This window comes from Eschrichtius robustus, chromosome 10 (assembly GCF_028021215.1).
Source record: "Eschrichtius robustus isolate mEscRob2 chromosome 10, mEscRob2.pri, whole genome shotgun sequence".
Classification (NCBI taxonomy): domain Eukaryota; kingdom Metazoa; phylum Chordata; class Mammalia; order Artiodactyla; family Eschrichtiidae; genus Eschrichtius; species Eschrichtius robustus.
The window spans coordinates 37,653,106-37,675,414 of record NC_090833.1 but is presented as its reverse complement, the minus strand read 5'-3'; the positions used below and the strand labels follow the sequence as shown (position 1 = coordinate 37,675,414).

At 51.1% G+C, this 22,309-nt stretch overlaps 1 protein-coding gene and 1 non-coding gene across 2 annotated transcripts; one reads left to right on the top strand and one right to left on the bottom strand.

Moving 5' to 3' along the window:
- Nucleotides 1-6,290: 6,290 nt before the first annotated feature.
- LOC137771099 (U6 spliceosomal RNA) lies at nt 6,291-6,397 on the bottom strand. The gene has a single exon (XR_011075313.1). It is a non-coding gene; the product is annotated as a U6 spliceosomal RNA (small nuclear RNA).
- Nucleotides 6,398-11,211: 4,814 nt separating this feature from the next.
- Nucleotides 11,212-18,957, top strand: DNAJB5 (DnaJ heat shock protein family (Hsp40) member B5). The gene is made up of 4 exons (XM_068552352.1): nt 11,212-11,325; nt 14,663-14,907; nt 17,757-18,358; nt 18,501-18,957. Exons 2-4 carry the CDS (start codon nt 14,697-14,699, stop codon nt 18,732-18,734), a joined length of 1,047 nt encoding a protein of 348 aa, XP_068408453.1. The 5' UTR covers nt 11,212-11,325; nt 14,663-14,696; the 3' UTR covers nt 18,735-18,957.
- The last annotated feature ends 3,352 nt before the right edge of the window (nt 18,958-22,309 follow it).

Below are 22,309 nucleotides of genomic sequence, written 5' to 3'. Positions count from 1 at the left end.
CTGTGGCAGTATCTGCTCCTGGACCACCCCCTGCCCTCACACCGTAGACTGGACCTGCCACTGCACACGTATATGTGTGCACACACATGCACACATACACACATGCCTAGCTGTCCATGCCTGCAGAGACCTGGTTCTTTTTGGTTGAAGAAGGACCAAAGTTCTTTCGTGAAGCCCTTGGTATAAACGAGGGGGTCTCTACTCAGCCCTTCTATTGGCCAGTTCTGATTCACAACAGATCAGTCTCTGGCCAAGTGATTCTTAATAAGGGGGCATATCAGACTCACATACTCTCCTAGAGATGCTGACAGGCTCCCTCTTCCCACACTGAAAATCCCTTCTGTGGTGAGCCACTGTTCTGGTAGGTGTGTGCTATGTCCCTCAGGTGGGGTGGGGAAATGGTTGAAAACCACCACTGCACTTATTATTTATTTATTATTTATTTAAATTCCAATTCCTGGTGACAGAGAAGGCAACTAGTCTGTGGAGTCCTAATTAGAAAAGGGAAGGCAGCCCCTCCCAGGGACCCAGAATTCTAGGAACCTCTCAGCCAGGTCATTCAAGTCCAAAAGTCTTTATTTAACAGAACAGTCCAAAACCAAGGTGAGCCATCCTGGCCCCTGTTTTTTAGGTGGGTGCTCATGACCCAGAGCCCAGGGGCCTGAATGGAACAGGTATGATGGCAAGAGTCACAGCCCTCTGGGTTAAGTGCTTCACCCAAGTCGGCTACCACAGAGACCCAAAGCCTGAGCTCCAGTGAGGACAAGGCCTGGATGGAAGAGGAGAGAAGACGGCCCATGCTTTTCCATTCTTCCAGCTCAGCTCAACTGCAGACCTAGAAAAGTGTGCCATGGTATGGAGTACAGAGCCAGCCTTTTTCATAGCCCAAGAAAGAACAACTCCACAGAAGCCCTCAAAAGGGATTCCTTTCAAACCACCTGACAATGAGGATAAGACACTGGAGCTAAGAAGAGGATTTGCATCTCAACTCTCTTGAACAGAGAAAGTCCCAGCAAAGCCTCACAGAAGGAAGAGGTGTTCCCTTCTCCCTGTTACTGAGATATGGCCTGAGTTGCTGCTTTTCCCCATTGCTCACTACATGTCCTTCCCCACCAGCTTAGGGCCTGGACCTGGCATGGGAAGACTTTGGGGGCAAGGAGAGGCTGCCACAAGGCCACCAAGCCTGGCCTCCCAGCCCCAGCTGTCCTTCCTAAGTTGTCATTAAATTCCCCAATCAGTGTATGTTACAGGTAAGCACAGGCCCTGGAGTTCAAGTTTCTGTTTCCAAGCTAATGGCTTAGGTTAGCCAGTTCTGACGACCAAGTTATTTGAGAGGGGGTTGGCTCAGTCATGCAGAAGTTAACACAACCCCATTGCTCAAGGCACTTCTACAGAAGAAGCAGCATGCAGCTCAGTGCTGCTCAGAGGAAAGCAGGGAGCTGTAACCTGGGGCATGGTAAGAGCACTATATGGTCTCCTCCCTTAGAGCCTGACCTAGAAGCCAGGTAAGAGGCTTCTGAGGTTGGATTATTTAGGACTGAAAGGAAGCATACAGAAGATGAACTGGGTTCATGTGTATGGCTCCGAACATTTCAAAAACCCCAGTTCTTTGTAAATACTCCATAGCCATACTCCCAAGACTAATCAGTAGGAGGGGCCATTATTCACCCAGCCAAAACAAGAAAAAAAAACAAAGAAAGAAACAGAAAGCACATGACTTTTGGGCCCAAAGACTGCATCCGAAGCAGCCAGCCCTAGGGTTTTGCGCTGAGATTAAAGCACATTAAGCACAAGGGCTTTTGCTTACTCTCCTGGCAAATCACCTTCTATGTCAAGGGCCTTGGGCTGCTTGATCTCATGGACAGGGCATTTTGAGTAAAAACAAGCTCTGGGCTTTGAGAACTCGGTAGCTTTTTCTCCTGCCTCGTCATCAATCAAAAGGATTGGCAGTCCATCTTCTTGTTCCCTGATCCTTCACAGACCAAGGCGATGCCTACCTCTCTGGAGCTGCAGCTTCTAGCTTTCTGTGGGTGAGTGGTGAAGACTGGGGGCCACTGGATCAGGCCAGCTGTATACCAGGGCCTGGCAAAGCAGACCCCAGAGTTCTTCCACAACAGGATCTGGCCCATTTGGGATCACCCTCTCCCTATTCCAGGGCGGCAAGCTTCCTCAGTGGGGGCGTGCTGCAAAGGGTCCAGGGGACGTTGCCCTCAGCAAAGGGTAGAGTGCCCAGTCACAAGAATCCGAGGAAGCAGAAAAGCACAGAGAAGCAACCAGCCTCTTCTCCATAGGCATCTAGCTTTTTACCAAAGGAGAGGTTCCACTGCTCCCTCAGTCAAGAGTTGCAGAAGCTCTACCCCAAGCCCCTTTCTGAGATCTCCCTTTGCAGTGTCCTAATCCACGGAGCCCCTCTCCAGTACATATGGACATGTTCAAACTTTTATAAACGTAGTGAAGCCAATTTCCTTTCCTTTTCAAGCCCTTTCATCAATCATTGTGACTGTCTGAAATTCTGCCAAGTACAGAAATTAGCGACTGACTCTAATAAGAGTATGAGAAAATGTTTCAGTCTTTTCTTCTTGGCTGCCCAAAATTGCAGAGATCAGTCCTTTTCCCGAGCACCACCCACCCCACCCCCCAGCCAAGGGAGGCTGAGGCTACACAGATGCTCCTCTGAAGACTACTTGCCCTAAGTCTGTTTTTCACCCAGAAGTCCTCTTTTCCATGCTCAGATTTAAAGACAGGGGCATTTGATGACACGATGGAGCTTCAGGGACACAGGGTCAGCTGAGGCAATAGCTGTGGCCATGTAGCCTCTTTAGGTCTGCTCCGTGGCTTCCTCTCCTGAGATCAGCCTTCCCCAGTAGATTCAGGCTCTGCTCTTTTGAGCAATGGGCCCCTTTGATCCCAGGGATGGAGCAGTTTCCTTACTCCTAGGTACTGACCCCTTTCAAGAGCTCTTCCTTTGAGGACAGCCACGGCTGAGGCTATGAGCATGTTGCCTCTTTCTGTCCGCAGCCTAAGCAACTGTGGCTGCAGGCCGGACACTGGCCTTTCTGGCCCTGGTGCTCCCTACGGCATGTCACCCTGGCCTTGTTAGAGTGGCCAAATATAGGGGTCCCCCATTCCTATCAACAGTATGGGAAGCACAGAATCAAACCACCTGGGAAGAGGGCACCTCTCTGGGGGGTGGGCTCAGGATTGTGCCTAGGCCTCTAAGCCTCAACCTCAACCACTGCATGTCTCGTGGCTTCAGTAAAGCTGGTGCAAGAAGCCCTAAAGGCAAGAGGGAAGCTCAGAAGAAGCTGTATGGCAGGGTCACAGGCCAGCCATGACCACCACGGAGCCAAGAGTAACTTTCAGACAGGACTGGTGGCAGGCTCTAGTGATCCTGCAGGCATGTCCCCTTTAAACCAGCAGAGTAAAGGCAGATACATACTTGGAGTTTAAAAGGTAAAACAACATTGATGCCAGAATTTCAGGACATCCAGGCAGCACCTGTAACCGTAACCCCTTTTTACCCCTCTATTTACAGTGGAATAAAATTGCTGCTTTCTCCATGCCTCTTAGTTTGAATTGCCCAGAATCTCTCTCTGGGCCCTTAGCTACAGCCCAGACAACAGAGTTCTCCTTGACTGGGGGATAGTAATGCATCCTGCCTGCTCCCGACAGCCCACGCTGGAGTGGGGTGGGACTGGGCATTTTCTCTGCTGTTGCTTTTCTGCTGCCACTGCTTTTAGAAACCTTGAAAGGAAAGAAAATGAACAGGTTACAGAATCTCCAGTAGACCCCACTAGCACGGAGGAAAAACTTTCTTCCCTCTGGGCCAAATGCCCTGATGACCCAGATCATGGAGAGGGTGTCAGGTCTGCTCAGGCCAGTGACTAAGAAGCCCAATCACATTCTGGTTTGTATAGCGTGGGTTGGCATGACCACAGATAAGAACATCAATGTATAAGTAGCAAGGCCTTTCCATATCCATGGTGAAACGAAGGCCATCAAGCCTAGCCTCCTATAAGAGATGGCCTCTGATCTGTCTCCCCGCCAAACACAGGCTTGTGAGAAGGGCTCTGAGAGCGCTCAAGTAACAATGGAGGATCCAATGGCCTCTGGTCCCTTATGCCCTTCCTATGTGCTTTTCTGCGGAAGGTAACTTGACAGTAAGCTGAGGGGAACATCCTCAAGCCCTGTCTTCCCATCACTACAGCTGCATGCTCCTCCCTATGGCTCAGCCTTCACTCCAGAAGGAGCTGATGTTCCCAGAGGCTGGGCACAGTGGGAATCATAATAAAAAGATTGTGATGCTATTTTGGCTTCTTGTTTCCTGTTGTTTGGGGCACCTACCAAGTTTCTGTTTGGTTTCCTATCATCGGCCAATTCCTGAGTCTAAAATAGGAGCAGCTGTGACCTCCAAGGAACCCATAAGATAGGTGGGGGTGGGAGGAGGCAGGGGCTCCACCATGGACAAGGAGGAGATGAGGGCACTGAAGAGAAGAGCCAAAGTTTTTGAAGAAATTAAGGAAAAGGTAAGCCCTCCAAGCCTGTCTGCTATGTATTGCCCCCAAACACACACCAAGGGCCAGCTTTAGACATTTTTCCCTTCCCAGTTTTTGCTGAGCTACAAAGTAGGGAAGCTAGTTGGCTGTTTTCTCCGGGTCTTCTGGGCTGTCCTTGGTCTGAGTTTCCTCCCCATCTTTGCAAATTGTTTTAATGTGATATGGTAGGGCTGGGTAAACTAAGGTCTGGAGAAGCTTTCAGAGGACTATGAAATCCCCATTCATCCCTTTTGCCTGGTATGAACAGAGCCAGTACATGTAGACAGGAAAGCATCTCTAGACTGTGGATCAGAGGCAGATAGATATTCTACCTCAAAACCATAGGAGCCCCAAATACAAATATGGTTAACCCCTGAGGGACCAGAGGCCATTCAGTTGCATGCGTCCACTTACATGCAGATTTTTTTCAATAAATAGGTACAACAGTACCACACAGTCCTCAGTTGGTTGAATCCACAGATGTGGAACCGGGGATACAGAGACCCAGCTATAAAGCTACAAGAGGATTTTTGCAGCGGGTGCATTGGCACCCCTAATTCCCACATTGTTCAAGAGCCAAATGTAATTACTAATATTTTTGAGCACTTACTATGCACTGGGTAATTCTAAGTGCTTTGCATAAACTAATTAATCTTCAAAACAACCCTACGTGATTTGTATTACAGATGAGAAAGTGAGGAACCGAGAGGCTGAGAATTTCTCAAGGTTCCACAGTCACACAGCTAGGAAGCAGGGGAACCAGGTAGTCTGGCTTCAGTGCCCACGCTCTCAACTACTTTATTGTGCTGCCTGTCAAAGTACACCTCAAAGAAAGATGCTGTGTGGTCCAGCACCTCCTGTTTCCACACCCAGGGAATAGGCATACACAGATAGGCAGACCTGTAGCCCATGTCAGAGGATTTCTTACCACCTGCACAACTCACCCCCTTCACAAAGACTCCCACACCCTTCCCGGAATTTTCCCACAAAGGTCCATCAGGCTCAGAAACACCTTAATAACATCCTACACGTCCCTTTTCCTTATCTCCAGGCTCAGTGAAGCCAAGTATTGGGACAGAAGAAGAGGCATAAAAGCTGGACCTCTGTGAACCTTAATGACAAGCAAGGTTTCCCCACCCTCATTCGGGCAGTCCTGACTGGAACTTCAGAGCCTCCCAGCACTGTTCCTGCTACCAACTGCCACTTGTTTCCATGGTTGGCTGGAACCTCAGTTCCACAAAAACTTCCACCGACCCTGACTTTCCCTAGAGATAAAGAGGAGTGCACTTGAGTCAGAGAAGGGCAGTGGTTGCTAAATTTGCTAAATATGGAGTAATTAGTGTTCTCTCTCCCATCCCACTCATAGGGTTACTTGGAGTTTGGCCTTGCAAAACCTCAGTTTCCTCATCTGTAAAAATCTGGAAAACAGTTCATTTTGTATGCTTCCTGGGCTGATAGTTGAGTGAGGACAGAATAAATCTGGTAAGAGGAAAGAGCTTGGTACACTGTAAGGCACTGAGTGAGCAGCAAGAATTTCTGGCCCCACCTGAAGGCTGTGTGTGTATCATCTTCCACCCACCCACAGTCCCAGGCATAGCCGGGGGAACTTCCATTGGCCTCTGTCCACAGTGCTGAAGTCACAGCCAAGCCAGCTGGGGATCTTCAGTCCCTCTTTTTTTTTTTTTTTGGCAATATACTAATTTATCCATATATACATTCACTTTACATTATTACATATTAATATTCATCAAAAACAAAAACATGGAACGCTTCATGAATTTGCATGTCATCCTTGTGCAGAGGCCATGCTAAGCTTCTCTGTAATGTTCCAGTTTTAGTATATGTGCTGCTAAAGTGAGCACTTGAGTCCCTCCTTGTCCCATCTAAGTAAGCATCAAATACAGAGACTTCCAAGCCCAAGGATTGCCCTAAAGCTCAGAAATTAGTGCCAAAATGTTTTTTATTTCACTAATTTCAAGTATCTTTGTCTTTAATAATAATAATAAATAAATAATAACACTCCTTTCAAAACTATAACAGGTACAAAATGGGCAAGATGTGATTTAGCAGGTCAGGGAGAACAGAGGATGCAGTCTTCACCTGGTGTGAGTGAACTACTAAAAAGCTGATGTAACCTGAGGCTACATGGAAAGAAGTACAGGGTCAGAGGAGGGATGCAGGCCGGCTGGTATGCTGCACCAGCACTCCTGGAAAAAGCTAACCAGAGCCAGGCATCATGAACTGAAACCCAGCCAGGGGAACATGGTCTTAGTGGCTGGGATTGAACAAGGCAGAGGAAGAACCCATGAAGGCCTGAGAGGTGTTCACCCTGTCGAGGATCAGACTCAAGGGATGCAGATGGCTGATGTCTGGCAGATGGGACCAATGAAGTCAATGTGACCTCAAGCACAGAGCTAAGATCAAAGGTGGAAGAGAGACAGATTTCTGCTCAATAGGACCAAAAGATAACTGAATACCAGGGAAGGTAGTGAAGCTGTACAAGCATATGACAGAAATGTGGAGTTGGGGGTGAAATGTCTCCCAGGTGTCCAGTCCTCTTGAGACCTGCGATGCCAGTAAATGGTTAAGCACCTTCTGGTGCATCCCCAGCCCTGAGGCCTGCTGAGCTGTAGGGAGATCCATGCTTATACAGACCCAAGTGACCCCAAAGCATCAGCACCACTGGGTTGGGAACCTTTTTTTAGTTCAACCTCTTAAACCGACTGCTGTGCCTCCAGCTCTGAGTCCTGACCTGAGAGAAAAGATCCAAGATCCCAATATGGCTATTATCCCCTTTCCAGGTGGGCTCTGGGAAGCATGCCTTTAGAACCTGATGTTGCACGCCCTCTGCTGGTCATTCCCAGTACTGTTCTCTCACCCCAAAGAAAAAACGCTTTTGAACCTTTATGGTACTAGTCAGTGTAGGTTCAGAACAGACGGGGAGACACGAGGCAAGTACCAGGGAGTTAGATCACTGGTCAGTGTTCAGTCAACTTACAGGATCATAATTGAATCTGTGGATGGTTCAAGTATCAGTATCAAGATTAGGGCTCATCTGTGTCTAGGAGGAGGGCTTAGACTGAGGCTGGGTATAGGGAACTTTCTGGTCCAGGACTAAGACCAAGGTCAGTGTCTCAGGCTGAGGCCAAAGTTAGGGCTCATTGTGGGACTGAACTCTGGGCTCAAGTGTCAGCATGAAGTGTGTATCCAGGTGATATGCTAAGAGTCTGACCACAGGAAGGAGTCAGTCTGCATCCAGGGTACTGGGGTCAATGTAGTATTCCTATACCAGGTGGAAACATTAGATAATAAGCACCAGCCACTGGAGAACTCAAGCAGAGATATTGCCAGAGAAGAAGTATAAGAGATGGGGGACAGAATAAGCAAGTCGCTAATTTCTAAGGACCTCCCAACCTTAAAGATGGAAATAGCCAAGCTAGAGCACCCCTTTCTCCTCAGAATGTGAATCTCAGTATTCTAGTTCCAGCTTCCTGTTAAAGCCCCCCACCAACCCTAGTACTGCCACATACAAATTATAGGAACAATTTGGGGACAGGAGAGGTCCAAGGACCAGTCCTGTCACTGCAGAAAGCTGGCAGCTGTGGGGGTAGTCTTCCTTTCCCCCAGGATTCTCTGTGTCTACTGGCAACAAGGCTTGGCAGCCTCCCACACCCAGATCTTAGCAACCCTGGGAGCCCCTGGCAACCGCTGCCATGGTGACAAGACAGGGAACTGAGAACAAGTTGGGGGGGGGAGCACTTCCTCTGGAGGCTTCAGGATATGTGCAAGATAGGGGTCCCCCTCCCAGACACAGTCTGGGAGGGAACATGTGCCCCTGTCTAAACACCTCCTCACTGGCACCCACCCCCGCCCCTGCCCCCGGGTTCTGGTTCCCTCAGGGTGAGGAAATGAGGGACATCTAGGGTTGTGACGTCTCCAGAGGGAGGGAGGGTGAGTGGGGGTGTTTGGAACTGACATGATCACAGATGCATGCATACACTGGCAGACATGGTGTCAGCATATCAACAGCCATGAAGCCACACTTCATCCACTCTTTGTCATGTAGACACAGGCCTGCTTAGTCATTTAATCACATATGTACAGTAACACAAAATCACATACCTACAGCAAATAACACAGAATCAGGCACACTACCACACAAAAATAATTACACAGATACACTCACTTACAAATTGCATGACAGATACAACATGACAAATAATTCCCAGGCTCAAACATTTACAGATGCACTCACATACCGAGATATCTGTGAACATACAGTGTAAGTTAACTTTCTTGAGCGTTAACTACAGGCCGAGCTCAGAACTAAGTGCATTACATGTGTTACCTTAATTAACCCTCTCAATGACCCTATGAGGTACTGCTGTCCCCATTTTACAAAGGAGGAAATGAGGCAAGGATGTGGCAAGTAACCTCACAAGGTCAACAGTCTGCCTTCAGAGCCTACATTCTCATACCCTATGCCACACCCTGAGGCACCCCTGGTTCCTCTCATACGTTCCTGATACCCAGCGCAATGGGACACAGGACAGCAACTGCAAACTCGGCAAACAACGGAATCTGTGCCACCAATACCTGAAGGCACAGCCCTGCACCCTTGAAGGTCTAAGCCTACACTTCAGCATTAGCAGGGACCAGGTAAAGGCCGGTGACTAAACTCTGCCTCCGTGTTGGCACAGGCAAGGCTGGAGGAGGCAAAATAGACAAACCTGGCATAGGAAGAAGCAGAGCCGCCCACAGCCCAGGCCCCCATGAATCTGGAGGTGGGGGAGTGAGAGCCCTCAGACATAAGGAGCCAGTACCATTCCTGGGCCCCCTCACCCTCCTTTTCCCACCTCCATGTCACACTATTCCATTCCCTCATCACCCCACCTCCCCTCCCTTCCTCATTTCTTCTCACCTCATCTCTCTGTCCCATCCTTTTGCTACTCATCCCATCTCCCCTCCCTCCTCTCCCTATCCCCCTCACCCCATCTCCCCTCCCTCCACTCCCTTACCCTATCTTCCCTCCCTCCTCTCTTTATCCCCAGCACCCTGCCTCCTCTTACCACATTTCCTTTCCTTGCCTCACACCTCACACCCCTTTATACCTGGGATCCCCATCGTGATAACTAGAAAGAAGGCATATAGTGGAGAATAGGCAGACCTAACCTCAGGATCCCTAGACTGCTCTCCTGTTCTGCTCTGTAGCCTAGGTATTGATGCTCTCCAAGCCTGTTTCCAGCTCTGTCTAGTTTGCATGACCTCATGGGTGTCCATACACTGCCTCAGGGAAACTGCAAGGAAAGAGAAGTGAGAGCTTCTGCTCTGGCCCTTCCTTTGTCCTCAAAGCCCCCAAGAACTCCTTCCCCCTCTTCACCCCTGGATTACCCCCTCCCTACCCCCGCTCCCTCTAGCACAGATGGGCCTGGGAGACAGTGACGTGGGCGCCAGGCACCGTGTCTGCTCAAGCGTCGGCTTCCGCTGGCAACCGCCTACGCAGCCCTGCCTGCTCTGAACATCGGGGACACTGGGGCTGAGAATTAATGGGGGTGGGGGTGGGGGTACTGAAATGGGAGATTCTGAGGGTGTTAAGAAAGGAGATCATGTGGAGCTGAGACGAAGGGTTAAAGGGGGGGGGGCTAGGATAGGAGAGCTCATGGGAGTGGATAAGGATTAAGAATAGGATAAGACAGAAGATCATGGGGGAAAGACAGGAGATCATATGGGGCCAGGAAGGGGGGGGGGGAGTAAAAGGGGGATAAAATGTGGGAACTCAAAAGGGAAGTAGGATGAAAGATTATAGGGAGAACTTTAATGAGGATTGTGGGGATTGTTGAGAAGGGGCTGCTCATGAGGGAGCAGGGATGAGGAGATTATACAGAGGATGAAAAGGGGACTCATAAAGGGAATCTTGGAGGTGCTAAAACCGTGGAGAACTGCTCGGTTACAAAGGAGAGAGCAGAAGGGTACTTAAACTATGCTCGTCTACCGGGGTCCGTTTTGAGATTCAGTTAGGTCATATCAGGTCAACTCCGGGTCACGGTAAGGTAAAGCTAAATCAGGTCAGGGCTAGGTCAGTTCACGGTTCAATGGAAGACAGGTAAGAATGGTAACCTTTTCACCCCGGTCCAGGGACCACACCTCCCAGAGTGCACTATTCTCTCCCCTACCCTCCTAAATGAAGACAGGAAAGAATGCCCAGAGTCACCGCCAACTGGTGGGCGCAGTTTTCCTTTAAGGCTGCCTTTGACGTTGCACGGGTTCCAGAAGGTTCTCCCGGGATTCGGGCAGTGGCCAGTACGTCCCACGTTCTCAAACCGGAGATTGGACTAAAATAGTTGTCCCCCGACTGGGGTCTGAGCCCCACAGACCAACCAATAAAATCAAAGGGCGCGTGGAGTTGCCGCCCTCTGTCCCTTTTACCAATGACACGACGAGATAGCGAAGAGGTGTGGTTGATTGATCCCAAAGTGCACCAATCAGACCCACACCAATCACGGCCCGGAATGTCTGCGCGTGTGGCCGGGTGACAGAGGCGGAGAATGGGCGGCTACCACAAAGCCACTCGTTGAAAGCTGTCCAATTACAGCAGAGGCTGAGCTGAGTGACGGGCAGACAGCGCAATGGGCAGCGCGGAGGCGGAGCTGTGGGGGCGGGTTCCCGGGCCCGCTGGCCGCCGCCGGGCGGGCGGGCGACTCCTGTCCCGAGTGGAGGCGACGGAGCCAGAGCCGGGGGAGGGGGCAGCGGCTGTCTGACGGACCGCGGCGGCGCCCGCAGCTCCTCACTGGTGAGGGCGCCGAGCCAGGACTCGAGGGTCTCGGGAGGGGGGCGTCGCGCGTCGCGAAGCCAGGGGTCCTGGTGTCGGGATGTCGGGACACTGAGGGCCCATCGGCTCTTCCACCGCGGGGGTGTGGAGGCTCGGGGTCTGCAAGGTGCTCGATGTCCGCGACCCTCTTACAGGGGGCAGCCCGCGTCTGAGCCGGGGGAGGGTCGGGCCGGGTCGCACTGGGTTCCGGGGAGGCGTTTCTGAGCCAGCCCAGTCAGCCAGCGCCGGTGACATCACCGACTACCCTCCCCCGCCGGAGCCCCCTCCCCTCTCCTCCTCTCCTCGCCGCGCCTTTTGTCCCAGCCGAGCTCTGCCCCGCCCCGCCCCGCCCCGCCCATCTGCGAGGGAGGAGACTCCCTGTCAGTGACTTCATTGAGTAGATTCTTGGGGATTGGGGTCTGGTCCTCCCCGGAGAGAGAGGCGAGAACACGCTGCCTCTCAGGCCCTCACAGACAATCGCACCTGTCAGAGGTACACACGCTGCCACTCACAAGCACACACTCTTCGCACTGCCAGCCTTACTGTCACACAGCCATACAGCCATTCACAATCAGCCAGACATCGCTGCACCTGAGAGCAGGTGACCGCTGGACCCTATTCCTTCACTCTCCACACCTGGGGATCAGGTCCAACTCCTGCTGCACCGGACAGGCCTTGCTGGGCAAGTGCCTCTGAGAACCTGAGGAGGCGGCTTCCAGAGCTGCAGCTCTCCAAGCAGGCTCCAGTGGAGCGATCAGAGGTGAGGGGCTGGGCTGGGCATGTTTAAGCGTACAGTGCTCTCCTGCCCATCCCCAGCAGCACCCCAACTACAGGCCCGAGGCGCTTTCCGGAGCTTCCCACACTTCTGGGGAGAAGACTTCTTAGCCAGCTTGATGTTTAAAATTCAGCTGGAGCCCTTAAAACTTCGAGCGTGGACGCTGAATGGGTTTGTAAAGTTTCGGTAAGTCCCTCTGGAGAAGGGCACTCATACCCATACCGAGTCAAATTCTCCATGTCATATCCCCCTCCATTGCCTACCCGCTTCCTCCATCTCATCCTCGTCTCATCCCCAGTTACGTATAAGAACCCCCCTTCTGTCCCACCCTTACATTTGAATGAACTGCACCCCTTGTCATTCATCTCTTATACCAAACCCTTCAGGCATCCGTTTTCCACGAACACCTCCTCTAGTATTTCAACTCTCTACATCCCATTGGTAACCCATTTGCCACTTCAGACATTTCCATTTGTCATCCTTCATCCCCCTCCATCAGTACTTCATTTTCTGTATCAACCATCCCCCCTCCCTGTACCAGTCCCTCTTGCCATTTCTCATTTTTTAGTCCTGCCTCTACATTAACAACATCCTCTTCATTCTCTTCATCAAAGGCAGTGCCATGCCATGGGGCTCCTTTGTCATTCCAACACGTGGCTTGTGGGTAGGGGAGGGAGGGAGGAAAGAAGGAGGAAAAAAGGCAACTCCTGAAAGAGCTTGCCCTATGTCTGTGGAGGCAAGAGAATTACAGGTGTAGAACAGCTAGCGCGGGGGTGCAAGGGAGGAAGCTGGCCGGATGAAGGGGTAATGCAGGGACAGTGAGGGGAGGGTTGAAAGCACTGGCAAGGCGTTCCACTCACCCTCAGCCTAAAAGCTGCTACAGTTCTCTGGGGGCACCCTCTTGGTGTGCTAGGGTTCCTTCCCAGTTTCAGGGGAAAGAAGGTGTAGGCTGAGGCAGAGATGGCGGCAGACCACCCCCAACTCCCTCTCAGACAGCTTTTACTGCTGCTTCCGAAAATGGCTGCCCTCCCCCAGATGCCCTTTCTTCTCTGCCTCCCCAGCCACAGGCTCCCCCACCAGGCATGACATGCTGGTAGGGGAAAAGGGGGAGTGCCCGCCCTAATGGAGCCTTCTCTTCGTCAGAGTGAGGTGACTCCCAGAACCATGAGTCAACCCAGCCACCTGTAACAGGCCCTGTGGGGGCAGGAGTTAGGGCTGTTGTCCCTGTCTACCTGGGCCCTTGAGGCCTCCCCTAACCCATTACAGCCCTCACTCCTGCCAGGACACCCTGTAATCTCTCTGAAGCAGTCAGAGGCAAGAAAGCAGGTCTTAGCTGTGGCTGCCAGCCCAGGACATTGCTAGAAAGACACCGGTTCTCTGGGCTTTGGCAGGGGTTGGCCAAGTCTCAGATGGGTTAAGAGAATGGCTTCTGGCCATTCCCCCAACTAGCTCTAGCTACAGGAAAGTGCCTTTCCCTCTATCCACAACAGAGACATTGATGGAGGGAGATTAGAGTGAAAGAATGAGAGTCCTGTGTTTCTCCCTCATATAAATAACAAATGCCCCTGCACCCAGTATGTCAGGGACTATCAGAGGAGTGTGGGCCTGGCACTGGGCCAGATCCTAAACCATGAGGCAGGTGAGAGGGAGGGACTGGTAGAGAAGGTACTAAGGAACTGGTGGTTAGTGCCCAGTTGTCTCCTAACAACTAAGGTTTAAAAGGCCCTACCTCCAGGATGCTTTTGTTCACTAACACTGATGCTTAGGTGGCACAGACATGTCTTCACACACAGTTTTGTGTGTAGACACTGGGAAATGACTAAAGGGAACTGTTGCCCTGGTTGGGGGAAGGACGGTGTCACCCCGCCCTGCTAATGAGAGAGTTAGAAACAGCAGTATCCAAAGGCTGTGAGTCATCCTCTAATCTGAATCACACGTGAGGCTTAGCATAGTCTGGGGAGCGGGGGCAGGGAGGCCTGGGGTCTCCAATGGCCGAGAGGAATTCAGGTACACACACCCTGACTCGGCCTGGCTGGCCAAGGCAGCTGGCTGAAGACCCAGGCCTGTTCCCAGTCCTGGGCCACTGCCCCAGCTGCCCTTAGCCTGGGCACTATGCCTGAGGCATGGCATAGGAGACCACGATGCTCAGGTGACCTCACCCAGTACGCTGATCTTCACCAGCTTCTGTGCGTGCGTCTGTCAGTCCATGGTGCCACCTCACTCAGCAGAGCTCGTGGGAGTCCTCAGTCTGGCCCAAGGACCTGGGCCTTAGAATAGCCCCAAGAAGTGGGCCACAGCCCCCAGCTTCCTGTTGGGAAAACCCAGGAGCTAAGGAAAGAATCACAGAATCCTAGAATGTCAGAGCTGGAAGAGATCATCTAGTCCAACCCTTTCATTTTACTGATGGGGAGACAGAGGCCCACAGAACAGGCATGACCTGCTGAAAGTTACACAGTGAGTCATTTAGGGATTGCAGGATCATCAGGAACAGGACCGGGGTAGAAGGGAATAGAGGCATCAAGGATCGGCCCTGGTTTCTTTCAGAAACAAGGACACCAGTGCCGGTCCGGTGGCTGTGATGGGAAAGGATTACTACAAGATTCTTGGGATCCCATCGGGAGCCAATGAGGATGAGATCAAGAAAGCCTATCGGAAGATGGCCTTGAAGTACCACCCAGATAAGAACAAAGAACCCAACGCTGAGGAGAAGTTTAAGGAGATCGCAGAGGCCTATGACGTGCTGAGTGACCCTAAGAAACGGGGCCTGTATGACCAGTATGGGGAGGAAGGTAAGAGGGCAGTGCTCCAGCCTGATACTGGACACCTGTCCTTGTCTGGGGTCCTGGGTGACCCAGTTCTCAAAGCAGGGAACTGGAGACTGAGAAGGGGGTGAGGGAGGCAAGTGTTCCCAGCACTGACATCCAGAGGAAAGAAGAGACTACCCACTACCCAGCCTCAGCTCACCACAGCTCTCCCTGCCTCTCTCTGCCCCTCTCCCTCCTCAAGTTAAGGCCTTAGAAAAGCTAGAGCCAGAGACCTTCCCCGCCCTTCTTTCCCTCCCAGCCTTATTAGTCCTGCCTGAAGTCCCCGCTTCTTCATTGGCTGATGGGGAAGGTTAGGAAAGGGAGTGTGTGGCTCTCTGAGGACAGCGCATTTACAGTCATCAGCATAAAAGTTTGGCCCTTAAGCAGCCGGGGAATTAACCACTGGAGCTCTGAGCTAGAGATGGTTGTCCCCTTCCCTGCCCCCTTCCTGCCCACTTCAGGCCAGCAGAACAGAGGTAGAGTTTCGGCTCCCTGCGGAAGTGGCAGGGATCCAAGCAAGAGTGGAAGGGGAACTGCTGCTGGCACCTTGCCCCCTCCTGGGGTAGCTGGTGGCCACGCACAGGGTGTCAGGAAAGGTCCAAATAAAGCCTCTGAGAGGGCGGCTCCTCCCAGCACATCCCACGGGCATGATGTAGCTGCTAATTCTGGGCCTGCCCCTCAGGGCCGCCTGCCACCCGCCAGCCACAAGCACCTGTCAGGCTATATTAAGAGACATTGTCACAGCTGAGGACTCTCCTTTCCAGGAGGAACTGTCCTTCCTCCCCAGTGGCATCCACCTTTCTTCCACATTCTCCTCCTCACTCCCCCCATTCTAGTCTCAAAATTAGATGGGCTAATAATATATACTGTACCTGATACAAAGCAGGTGCGCAAAAGAATGTTCTTTTCCTTTCCTCCTCCTTGCTTTATGTTCCATGGCCCTGTCCTCTGTACACCCCAGTCCTACCAACCCCCTCTTCTTATTCTCCATGCCACTAGTTCCTTCCGTTTTTCCCTCCTCACCTACTAGACTTGCCAATTCCCAGATTCACCAGGCATCTGCTGGAATCCCCAGTATTCTCTCAGCTAAGAAATGTTTCTCTCTGGGGTAGAGGGATGGGAGGGGTAGTGGTGGGGAAGAGGGAAGCAGTACAGACACCATGCCACCATGTGACCTGTCTAGGAATTGCACTCATTCCTCTGCTCGGCCTCACCTTTGATTAGGAAGAAGGTAGGAGCTGGGAGACCTCAGCTTTCTGCATGACCAAACCTAAGCAAAGGGCAAAGCTCATGCCCGAGGTCCAGGCACCAGTTCTAATGGAGATCTACATCCCAGGAGGGCTCCTGAGGATGCAGCACAACCTTAAGGAGACATCCAGGGCCTGGGAAGGGAGAAGCAGCCTTGGAAATGTGGGTTGTATTTCTGTCTGCCCTGCCCCCTCCCCAGTAGCCAGCTAGAACAGTTGTGCACATAGACTCTGTGTGCAGCCCTCCCTGGGGACAAGTTGTTCCCAGCTTGAAAGGGGGGTGGTAGTGGTACAGCAGGAATCCTTGCAGAGAAGTCCATCCTGTCATCATCAGTCCAACTTCCCTCTCTCACTGGCCTCTGCCAAGCTTCTTGAACTCACCTGATAATCAGACCCTCAATAAAAGGAAAGAACAGACCTTGAGCCTTAGGGGAAGGGTGAAGAGGCAGCTGTCACAAGTCACTGAATTGCTTGCCACTTGGCCTCTCTAATGAAACCCAAATCTCCTCTTGTGGTCCCAGGAAATAAGAGGCTAATTTAGGCTCAGGCTTCCACAGCCAATGAAATTCTAGATAAAGCCCTCAAAGAGAAGAGTCCCTTCCCCAAGCCTGGGCCCCACCCCCAAGTCTATATATTCTAGATCATTTCTCAGTGTTAATCCCCTTCCTCACTCCTCCCCACACAAGCCCCCCAACTACTCCAATCACCACCACTACCATCCCCCTTGAAGACTGCCCCCACAAATCTGAGCCCCTTAGACAGAACCTGACTCCAGAGAGAGTAGCTGGGGTCACCACCTGCAATGTGCCAGCTCACTCATCCTTTTTGGTTGCTCTGACATTAGGTATGGGGTGTAAGCCTTGGTGTTGTACAACTCCAAGGAGCTCCCTTCCCATTGCAATCTATGTCTGTCCAGTGTGTGAATGGCAACCCCTGGAGCTATGCAACACTGTGAGCCATGAGTGTGGGAACAAAGCACTTGAAAACTTTTTGTAGAGAAATAGCTCCTCTTCTCCAAGCTAATGATCTTTCCTGCTTTTTGGGGGCCCTCCTGATTTCCCATTTGGGCACGAGTCAGAGAAAGAGGAAACCATGCTAGAAGTAGAGTGAGAGTGGACTTCCTCCTGGACTGTATCGCCACCTTATTTGGGACAGGTCACTTACAGCCCTCTGTATGGTCAAATTCTGTCTGATTGCCTCTTGCCCTGTCTTTGGAGATAAGCAAAGATATGGGAGCCAGGTATGACTTGTAATGTGACCCCAGGCCACTCATTCAAGGTTTTGTGAGACATCTTTGGGTCACAGGTACATGGAAGAGTTTACAGTGCTGGAAGTCACATCTTACCAGTCTTCTAGTCTTAGCTTTTCAGCCTCTTTGAACCTCAAGATGTGCCTTATTATTAAACATATAATTAAGAGTAGAAATCTTGCCAGAAATTTTTCTTACTCTATTAGGCCAGCCCTCTCTGTGGGAGTTAAAGCTTGCTTCTTTCTCTAGGCCCATGAACTAGGAGCTAGAGGGCAGGGGGAGGGGAGTGGGGTGGGGCAGAGGCCAGCCATACTGCCCCTAACTTCTCCTCCCTCCAGGCCTGAAGAGCGGCGGCGGTTCATCAGGGGGCTCCAGTGGCTCCTTTCACTACACCTTTCATGGGGACCCCCACGCCACATTTGCCTCCTTCTTTGGCGGCTCCAACCCCTTCGATATCTTCTTTGCCAGCACTCGCTCCACTCGTCCCTTCAGTGGCTTTGACCCAGACGACATGGATGTGGATGAAGATGAGGACCCATTTGGCTCCTTTGGCCGCTTTGGGTTCAATGGGCTGAGTAGGGGTCCAAGGCGAGCCCCAGAACCACTGTACTCTCGGCGCAAGGTGCAGGACCCACCTGTGGTGCATGAGCTGAGGGTGTCCCTGGAGGAAATCTACCACGGCTCCACCAAACGCATGAAGATCACAAGGCGGCGCCTCAACCCTGACGGGCGAACTGTACGCACCGAGGACAAGATCCTGCACATTGTCATCAAGCGTGGCTGGAAGGAAGGCACCAAGATCACCTTCCCCAAAGAGGGCGATGCCACACCTGACAACATCCCTGCTGACATCGTCTTTGTGCTCAAAGACAAGCCCCATGCACACTTCCGCCGAGATGGCACCAACGTGCTCTACAGTGCCCTGATCAGCCTCAAGGAGGTGGGGCCTGGATCAGATTGTGTGTGTTTTTATCGGGTGGGGGGTGGAGGTGACGGAGACATTCTTTCCCCACTTTCTCTTTTCTTCCCTTCCCAATCACTCTACCCTACCTTTTCCTCACTTTCTGTCTCATTTTCCCCAGGCACTGTGTGGCTGTACCGTGAACATTCCCACCATTGATGGCCGAGTGATCCCTTTGCCCTGCAATGATGTCATCAAGCCAGGCACCGTGAAGAGACTCCGTGGGGAGGGCCTTCCCTTCCCCAAGGTGCCCACCCAGCGGGGAGACCTCATTGTTGAATTCAAAGTTCGCTTCCCAGATAGATTAACACCACAGACAAGACAGATCCTTAAGCAGCACTTACCGTGCTCCTAGGCCCTGCCCCAGCCAGCCCAGAGCCTTCCACAGCAATAGCCCCACACTCACCCCACCCATTGTGCACCCAGCTTGATGTCCACTGGACACTAGCAACTCTTTCTAAATGCAAAACAAACAAACAAAAAAAAAAAACCCACTGGTTTTCAGGGAAAATGTTCCTGTCCCTGACCCCTTTCAGAGCTGGGCTGCCTTGGGGGAGTGGGAGGGAGGTGGGGAGAGCTAGCCCAGGCCAGGGGTTAATTTTCATGTCACAAGCTTTGAATCCAGTTCCCACTCCAGTGGCTGGAGAGTGACCTGAATGCTACTTGAAGATATAGAGATTCCTTGTCCACGCCTGTAAATAGCATGTCCTCCTTCCCCTCTCAGCTTTGCTAATACCTCTCCTTTCCCTTCCCTTCAGCTTCCTCCTACTGGGGGAGGAAGAGGATAAAAAGGACACTGCTTTCCCACCCCAGTCCCACCCCCAAGTCCACAGTGTCCAAGGTTATCACACACATATTCATGCACACAAAGCACACACCTAGAGCTGTGTGTGCCTCTCCAGGGTTGAGATAGGAAGGGAAGGTCCATAACCCATGAACCGGGCCATTGAGCACGAGACACTTTTCATTTGGGAAAGGGAGGTGAAGGGGCCCTCAGCAGCCTCCCTGACAGCTGCCCTGCCCAGACTCTGCAGAGCTGGATGTACTGTCCTCCCTGCTGCTCTTAGGAGTGTGCAAAGGTAGAGGAAGGGGAGGGGGCTGCTGTATTAAGTCAAAGAGGTGGAGGGCAGGGTCTGTCTCCTAGCCTTCATCAGGAAGGGAAAGGGCTTTGGGTCAGGTGGCAGCTATTCCCCACCAAGAGATTCAGGGTCACAGGTTTCTCCCCACACCTCTGAACTCAGGGCCTAGCCACCCCTAAACTCCCAAATCCCATTTTTGTGATATATAAAGCTACTTATTTCTTACCCTTCATGGAGGCTGCGGGGGAATTTCTAGCCCTCTGACGCCTGTGTGACCCCACCCCACTCCCATAATTGTATAAAGATCAAATAGTGAAGGAGCTAGGGTAAGACTGCTTCAGCCATGTTCTGGGGTGGGGTTTTTAGGCTTTCTCACTTTGACAAGCCCCTGAATGTTTTTATAGTAGTTTTTTTGTATTTTTTTGTAATGACAGTATTATGGAAAAAATAAAGTATTTTAAAAATATGGAATCTGAGCAGGAGCAACGAACCTGTGATAGGAGTGGATGTGCCCTGACAATCTCCCTCCTGAGCCCCGCTCACCTTTGAGAAGCCCAAGCAGCCCTCGATATACAGTGAAGCTGACTCCTTCCTTCCTCTAAGCCCAGATTCCCAGAATTTCCAAAATGTACACCCAAAACACAGCAAAGACAGAAGATATCACTCAGCTATTAGAGGAAACAAAAAATATTTGGAAAGAATAAATATCCTGGGTTATGAGAAATAGAGACTATCCTCTAAGGATGTGCTAGCATGAGAATCAATAGATTTTTCTCTACATGGACTGGAATTTTCCTTTGAGAGAAATTTTCCTCCTAGGAGGGATGGAGGAGGACTTTCTGGCTGACTAGAAGAGACACATTCCCAAAGACAGAGCCTGAGGCAAGTGGAGAGGGTGGCTGGAGGTACCTGGCATCCTTGGCCCATGCTTAGCAGGGCCTGGCTGAAGACACAGGATTCCTGTGAGGCATGAACACTGTTACTGATACTTAAGTCTAAATTTTCCAGGGATGTCTGTCCAGGTCTTTGAATTGCCTGTCCCTGCTGAGACAACTCTGTTCCTCAGGGCCTGTGTGTTGACTGCATGATGCACTTGTCACTTTCCTTGGATCTGGGTAGGGAGGAGCCTTGTAGTTGCAGGAATGCTCATCTGCAGGCTCTGCCTGGGCCTGGACTTCCTCCTGGTACTGACTTTCCTCCCAGATTCTTTTCCAGGATCAGGCCCATGACAGCCATGCCCTCCTGAACTTCAGTGTCCCCAGTGCTATGAAGACAACTCTGCCTTCACCTGTACCTGGGCTCCACATAGAGGCTGACAAGGTCTAGGCTTTTAACAGGGATCTTCCTGCCCTTGTTTTTATCCTGGGACAACACCAATGAAAAAAGCTCATTCTATTATTCAAGGGAGAATAAATACTTTTGGGCGGAGCCTGTTCCTTCCAGTGCAGAAACCAAGGGGTTTCTGTTCAAAAGGATGTCTGCTAATCCCCCAGCCTGGGCAGGGAGATCCCTAATCCTGCATCCCCTACTCAATGTTTTCCTATTCCAGGTCTCCTAGGGTTGTCCCTCTCTTCACCCAGGGCTAAATTCTTTTCCTAGCTCTTTCCTGAGGCCTGAAGCTTTGGGATCTAGGTATGCTGGGCCAGACTGCTCCCTCTGACCTCCCTGTGGACGCAGAGGATCTGGGATCTGGAAAATTATCATGTCCCCACTGAGTACTTTCTGGGGATAGACTATGAGACCTTAGAGGCCAGGCTGTCTGAGGTCAGGGGCACTTCAATGAGAAAACCCTGAAATTGGCCTTGCAGCTATGCCTACGATCTCAGCCTTATCATTCTTGGAGATTACATGCGGGATTTGTGGTTCTTTAATACCTGTGTAACCTTAAACACACACACACACACACACACACACACCTGTATAAAAATTAAGATAGTAAAGAAACTGGGAGAAAGTCTGGTTCAGCCAGGTCCTGGGGAATGGGGTCTTTATTGGGTTATCTCACTTTGATCAAGCCCCTGAATCCTTTTATAGTAGTTGTGTGTGTGTCAGGGGGTAATCTTGTATGACAGTACTATGACAATCATTTGTTCATTTATATAATAACTATGATCGGCCTGTCCCTCATCCTGCCTCGGGGTTTCTTTCAAACAGCTAAGCAACCTCGGCTTAGCCATCCCTCAAACAAACCAAATCAACTGCACAGTTGGGTGGCTGAGAGAGAAGGGTGGACTGAGGAAGGGGCCATGATTGAGTCTCTATCAACTAAACAGTTTTATGGATTCAAGGAGCTTGCGAGGTAAGCTCTACCTCTACCATACCCCAAACCATATAATCTGGGCTTACTAATGCTTGTCTAATGCCTAGATCAAGGAAGGAAAGCTTCCAAGAGGTATTCAGGCAGTGTTCTTGACTCACTGAGTAAACCAAATATCCAGTTTCCAAGTGGCTATAGGACTTTCCAGGAGGGGGTAGAGTATACTTGGCAGCAAGCCATGAACAATACATATCTATAGGGATCCCATTCTAATAGGTCTGCCCCAGTTTCTTGCCCAAGTAAACCTTCAGGACATTTTCCAGTTGCTTCTAGTCTAGGTTCTCTTTTAAACACATTGATAGGTCATTTCCTGATCCATTCCCTGAGTGACTCAAGTCACTTTTTATCTCCTCTGAAGAATGGTCCCTCAAAACCTTCACTAGGTTGCTTTCTGAATTTCTTGACAGGTTAAATTTGGGGCCTTTTCTCAGGCTATGCCTCAGGTTCTTCCCTAGGTCATTCTCTAACTGGAACTTTGCTGGGCCCCTCACATAGAAAATTCCTGGGTGCCACAATCCAATCATTCTTAGATCA